The sequence below is a fragment of the Bidens hawaiensis genome, unplaced genomic scaffold (assembly GCF_021521415.1).
Source record: "Bidens hawaiensis isolate Kalapana, Puna unplaced genomic scaffold, B.hawaiensis_p1.1 tig00008634_1, whole genome shotgun sequence".
Lineage (NCBI taxonomy): Eukaryota > Viridiplantae > Streptophyta > Magnoliopsida > Asterales > Asteraceae > Bidens > Bidens hawaiensis.
This window is the reverse complement of record NW_027491623.1, coordinates 187,733-194,655: the sequence shown is the minus strand read 5'-3', so window position 1 is coordinate 194,655 and position 6,923 is coordinate 187,733. Positions and strand designations below refer to the sequence as shown.

General features: G+C 37.3%; 1 protein-coding gene across 1 annotated transcript; it reads left to right on the top strand.

Annotated features, from left to right (window-relative positions):
- Positions 1–708: 708 nt before the first annotated feature.
- Positions 709–5,686, top strand: LOC143529665 (protein LONGIFOLIA 1-like). Its single transcript, XM_077025407.1, has 5 exons — positions 709–1,278; positions 1,569–1,639; positions 1,739–3,508; positions 3,933–4,065; positions 4,685–5,686. The coding sequence occupies exons 1-5, from the start codon at positions 1,125–1,127 to the stop codon at positions 5,494–5,496; spliced, it is 2,940 nt and encodes a 979-aa protein (XP_076881522.1). The 5' UTR covers positions 709–1,124; the 3' UTR covers positions 5,497–5,686.
- The last annotated feature ends 1,237 nt before the right edge of the window (positions 5,687–6,923 follow it).

Sequence of the window (6,923 nt, the reverse complement as noted above, 5' to 3'; positions counted from 1 at the left end):
CAATATTATTGGCTGGCGCCCCCACTCGCGCCCCCACACCCCTCAGCCTAAACTCAATACGTCCTTAGTAAGAGGAGTGGCTGCGAAGATGAGAGATAATGCAACAACTACCAACAAAGTGGTATTGCCATATTGACAAATTGTCTATAGATTCATTTTTTTATTTATTCTTTTTTTAAAACGGCGACCGTCTCCAAATGTTGGCCCCGATGCCCTAATATGATCAGACTGTGTTGTCTTAACACGCTGACTTCAGAGTTTGACTTGGGCGTTCCCCGGAAAATCATACTGCCGGCTGCCACTTAACGGTCGTTGTGCCGCCACAAAAGCGGAACTATATAGCGTAACACACGGTGAGACGAAAATCTGAGTGGTCTCAAATTCTTCATTGCCAATATCCATCCAAAATAACACAAGAGGGAATCGATCTTGGGTCTCCACTGAAAAACCTAAAACTTTCTACCACTAGGCCACATGTGAAAGATGTCAAAATTTATTATTTAATATTAACTAATAACAATCCATTTAACTTGGAAAAAATATAAGAAAATAAATAAAAATAATTTTTATTTCATTTTACTTGAAAATAAAATAAAAAAAAAACTATAAATTTGTTTTATTACACGTCATCTTAGTTTAATTAGCCAATTGAATGATGGCAACTTATTTTTGACTTGTTGCAGGTTCAATGGTCTCTTTCTCTCTCTCTCTCTCACACACATATCTCTGACACTTCACGTGATGTTACAGACAATACAAGACCCACATTCAAACAATCATCCCTACTACCTCACATGGACCTTTGAACAACACATACATACATTTGCTTATTCTTTTATTATTATTAAACTCCGTACATCACCCATCATCATTACCTGCTTTCAATTCTATAACTAACCCACCACACACCTTTTACTAAAAGGGTTATTGTCAATTTGGGCTTTAGGGTTTCAAATTTCAGATTTTGTTCTTGCACACCAGGTGTTTGTGTTATTGTCTCACAGAAAAAAAAAGTTGACTTTTTTGGTCTGCATTCATTGGTTGGGTATCCAGGTTTGTTGGTTTATGCTGGAAGGTGTTAATTGCTAACCATTTGGGTTGTTGGCTCATTAATATATACATCAATGGCTGCAAAGCTTTTGCATTCATTGACAGATGATAACCCTGATCTGCAAAAGCAAATTGGATGTATGACTGGTGTTTTTCAGCTCTTTGACCGACATCAGATCGTTACCGGAAGGCGGTTTCCGGGTCACAGCCCGAAAAGACTCCCTCCTGGTAACTAATCCTTAATATCTTGTTGAATGGAATTGTATTAATTAGTTTAGTTATCTTTAGTTTTTTGTTATTATAATCAAGTTATAAGTGGTGGTCCAGTTAGAAATCTTTTTAAGACCATACACACAATCATGTGATTCCATTGATGGTCACAAAAAGATAAGCTAGTGATTCATATAAGCATCAATTAGAAATATATGGTTTCTTGGTTGTTTTTTCGATTAAAATCTACGAAATGTTCTTCAAGATCATGAATGCTATTGTGATTTTAAGTTTTTAACATCATGCAGGAAGTCCACAGTTTGACAATATAACACCTGAAAGTGAGTCAAGTAACTCAAATCAGAGACCATACATTGTGGTATGTCATATATGCACTTTGTTTCAAACTCGTTACGAGGAGTTTTAAGTTTGAACATTCATAAGTCATAACTATCTGAATCTTAACTTGTTGTTATAGGAATCGCATTCAGTCAAGATTGTACAAGATAAGAACAACAGGGCATCGACAGAATCATCTCGGGATTCTTTCTCGTCAATGTCTAGATCATCTTCTTTCTCATCTATAGATTGCAATGTTAACAAACCAACTCATCAAGAATCCGATGCGGTCTTGTTTCCAGAAACCCCTTCAAGGGATTCTGTAACACGCCAATCTTGTGGCTCTCGGTTAAGTGTTGACCTTCGAGACGTGGTCAAAGATTCAATGTACAGACATAAACCTACATCCAAAGACGAGTCACCTGATTGCGTGATGAACTATAGAGAGTCGCTTGATGCTCTTGCTAAGTTTCAGGAGTCTAATTGGTATTATAACGAACCCAGAGAACTTTCTAGATCAAAATCTTACCAGATTAGAGACGGGTCTTCGTTTTCGGTACCAAAAGATTGTCCTCGGTTTTCTTATGACGGGCGGGAAACAAACCGTTTATCGTTTCAATCACGGGATATTTCAAAAGCAATGGGTACTAAGCTTGAAGAAACACCAAGACTTTCTTTAGACAGCAAAGAAAGTTCAGCCCGTAGTTTAAGAAACCCGAAAAGCGATGATGTCATCAATGCTAACCGAGCCACGACACAGTCACGCCCACCTAGTGTTGTAGCCAAGTTAATGGGCTTGGAAGCTTTGCCGGGCTCCGCATCTAACCAAAAGGAATTGGGCTTGGGGTTGGGCCCGATTAGAACTTCTCGGGTCGAGGATATAAACTTATTGTCAAAATCTTTAAAACAAGTTGATATTTTTGGGCCAATCAAAATGCATGGTTCTTCAAGAGGCTCGCCAAGGGAACCGACATCACCGTTATGGAGAAACTCTGACATGAAGCCGATTTCAAAGTTTCCAATCGAGCCTGCTCCGTGGAAGCAACGGGAAGGTTCTAGAAGTCCTCAGAGGCCGCCTGCTTCTCGGGCTGGAAAATCACCAAATAAAATACACAGCTCGTATTCTTCTGTTTATAGTGAAGTTGATAAAAGATTGAAGGATCTTGAATTCACACAATCTGGAAAGGATCTTAGAGCTCTTAAACAGATATTAGAGGCAATGCAGTCGATAGAGGCCCGTAAGGAAGGAACACAAAGTATGGCGAAAAGACAACCCGTTAATACTCAAAATGAAAGATTTTCAGACCGACAAAACCCTAGAGGATCAGATAATTTGAGGGCTTATGAGTCGCCTATTGTTCTTATGAAACCTGCTAAGCTTGTTGAACGATCGGGTATTTCTGTTGAAGAATTGCCTACTGATGACAGAAAGATTTTTACAAATCATATTCCTAAAAACACACGACGAGAGAATGTTAATACAGTCGTTATTAATGAAGTTAAAAGTGGAGGAAGACATGCAAGGAATGCGATCAATGCACCGATTTTGACCAAGCAGCAACAGTTGACCAAGGAAAATGCTACAACTTCAGGAAAGAGCACAAGCCCGAGGTTGCAGCAGAAAAGGGCCGAGTTAGAGAGGCGGTCTCGGCCGCCCACACCGCCAGCGGATTCCAGTAAAGCGAGAAAACAGTCAGTCAAACAGGTGGCAGAGTCGAGTTCCCCTGGTGGAAGACGGAGGTCAAAGAATACAAATGTTCAGCAACATGATGGTCAACATCATGAGGTCAGTGGTGCATCAAAGAAGTTGGTCAACATTCAGCAAAATGATGGACAACACCATGCGGTTGGTACTCCTGAACGTTCTAAAGAAATCGATAACAGACAGAGTCCTAGCTCAATACAAGAGGTAAGTTCAGTTATTGGGCCGGTCGGGCTGGTTGGGTAACCGGACAAAGTGGGTGCGGGTTGAAACGAGTCATTTTTTATACGGGCTGAAATGGGCTAATTTTGTTAGGTTGACACACACTCTTTTTGTTCATTAATACTTGATGTGTTGATTATAATTGTAAAAACAAGATATGTTGAAGACTATGAAAGTTAATAATCTAAATGTTTACTTAAAGTGAGTTAGGAGATTACATGCATCAAAAGTAGAGTTCAGGTGACTTTCACGCTATTAGACCCTATTAGCTAAATTTTTGGATTTGACCCGTTTGTGATAAAACACAACCTAAATTGATCCATTCATTAGCAACCGGCAAAATTGCCGTCTGTAATTTAAATTCATCAAATTTCAAGTTTCTGACAGCTTATTTGTACTTTCTTTTTAGAAATCAACTTTGCTTCTAAGGGAGGATGAATCAGTTGATCCAGAATACCCAAGTCCTGTTTCTGTTCTTGATGATGGAGTTTATTTAGACGATTCGCCTTCATCTGTTAAACATATATTGAAGACTATGAAAGGTAAAGTGTTTTTTTCTCATTCTTCTTGGATCCAAATAAAGTTATAATGATTTAATTTTTAGTGTTTCGGTAAACAAATCATACTTTTGATTGTTTTAATATTTACAGGAATCTCATTCTAAGATAAAAAAAAATTGATCGTCAAAACTATTCTGTACATCTTGCTTTATAATAAGGGATCTGATTCTGATTATTCAGTACCACATTATCATTGTCAGAGCACATATCCAAACATGCCCACATTTTCATTCACCATCTTTAAAATAGAATCTTAGTTATAAGCATATCCATGCATATTATTACTTATATGCTTTCTTTGTCCCATGTATTTTTGAGCATTTGCAATACAAAACACGCAATACACACGCACACATGTGTGTGCACGCGCGCGTGTGTATTTATGTTGTAAACGCTATAGGAGGTATTATGTATTATAAATACACTTTTTTCGGACTTTCACGTCGTTAGACCCATTGGCCTCTTCCTTTTAAAGTAATCATATTATGAGTTAGACCCGTTAGAGGTCAAGTCATGAAACATAATCTGAATCAATCAATTCATATGTAAACCGCTGCAATTTGCTAGTGATTTGATAAACTAACACAGATTGAATACGCAGATGATACTGCTTCTCAAGGTGTTAAAGATCAGTGGGAATCACCAGATGATGTCATTCCTGACACACTATCTTCAGGCGTATCTTCTGAAATTAACCGTAAAAAGCTACAAAACATTGAGAATTTGGTTCAAAAACTAACAAGTCTCAACTCGACTCATGATGAAGCACACACAGATTACATTGCATCTCTCTGTGAAAACACAAAGCCCGATGACAGGTATATTTCAGAGATTCTATTAGCATCCGGACTCCTTCTCAGAGACCTCGGGTCAAACCTCACCACTTTCCAGTTCCACTCTTCCGGCCACCCGATTAACCCTGAGTTATTTCTAGTACTGGAACAAACTAAATTCAGCAATGTATCAAAACAAGAACCCGACACACCTGAAAAGATCATCAAAAAGGAAAAGTTTCACAGGAAGCTTATTTTTGATGCTGTTAATGAGATTCTTGCAGGGAAGTTGGCTTTATCGGTTCCTTTTCAGAAGTCGTTTAAGCTCACGAAGAGGACATTAAACGCACAAAAGCTTTTAAGGGAGTTATGTTCGGAGATTGAACAGTTGCAAGTGAAGAAGAAGAAAGAAGATATCGGTTTAGACGATGAGGATGACGGGTTGAAAAGTGTTTTATGGGAGGAAGTATTGAATCGTGCAGAAAGGTGGACTAATTATGATGGTGAACTACCGGTTCTTGCATTGGAGGTTGAAAGATTAATATTTAAAGATTTGGTGAATGAAGTTATTTTGGGTGAGGCTGCTGATGGTAGGCGGATTAAGCCTGGAAGACGCTGCAGACAGTTGTTTTCAAAGTAGTCTTTTTTATATCGTTTATACTGTTGCTGAAATTCGATTTTATTTTCGGGTTTGTTTCAGATACACTGTTTATCTTTTTTTACTTCTTGATTTTGGGGTTTTGTATGTAAAAGTTTAAGTGAAGGCGGTATGACACCCTTGTATTGATTTGATGGATATTAACATTTATCTACATAAATTTATAGGTTGATATTGCTATGTTTTACACAATTTTCTGGGCTTTTAGAGGTGTTTGTAAGGCTTGTCGCTTTTTCACCGGGTTAACATTAATAATCTAAAGTTAGCACTTCATGAAAATGCGACTTTTGTTATAGTAACTTCTCGATGGGTATTCTACAGACGGCCCTTCGTTGGAAAAAGCTTAATGTCTCATGTTGCTAGAAGTCCCCCGTTGGAAGAGCCTTGGAGTTGAGTTAGACCGGCTCTCGTCTTACTCTCAGTTTAGATTGAAGCGGTAACATGTAAGGAAGCTGTTACAATACACCCAAGAATGTTTTCTTATTATCCTCGCTAACTATTGTAAATCATGTTTCTTACAAGTTTTTTTTTATATATACATTAGTTGGATCACCAAAGAGAGCCCAACCCAAGAAAGAGCCCAAATTCAGTCACTAGGAAAAGAACATCTCACTTGGTTCCTCTTTAACTTGAAATCTTTTATCATAAATCAATAAAAAAGAGTAAAGATGAACTTATGTTTATGAAATATTTTTTCATAAATAGAGAAACAAACAATTAATTTTCTTTTCATATTTTCACGTCTTAAAAAAGATAACTTACTCACTTTTGTGTATCGTTTTAGATGGTAAACACTATCGGTGATGCGTCATGCCATTTTCCCAAAGGCGTCGCCAACAAAAATGATGTTCATCGAAAGTTCTATGTTTTGTAGTGGTGTATATATAGATCAATACCATATGAAGGGGTATTCATGGTTCGGTTTAAACCAACAAAACCGTACAAAAGGTTATCGGTTCAGTTTTATGGTTGATTTTCAAAGAACTTTCGTTTGGTCCACATAAAATTTCTACCGGTTTTGTTATAAGATAGAATAGAATACAATAGTAATCCAATTATATTAAAGGATAATAATACACTGATGAGTGAATGTATATGTGAGCAAATTTTGGAGGCTAACAAGGAAAAACATGATTTGAAGGATAATGCCATAATACAAGGAATTACAACTTATGTGAATATTCACAATAAAGACTATTGGCTTAGTGGTAAGACTTTTGATTGCGAGAGTTCATAGGTTTGAGACCCATTCTAACACTTTTCCTCTTTATTAGCTTAATTTACTATTAGTGAGATTATATTTGGTACACTTGTTTATTTGTTTGTTTGTGAGAATTCAAATATTAAAAGTATATCTTGTGATACGTATGGTATTCTAACATGCCCTTGGAGTTGAAGCGTCTGTAATT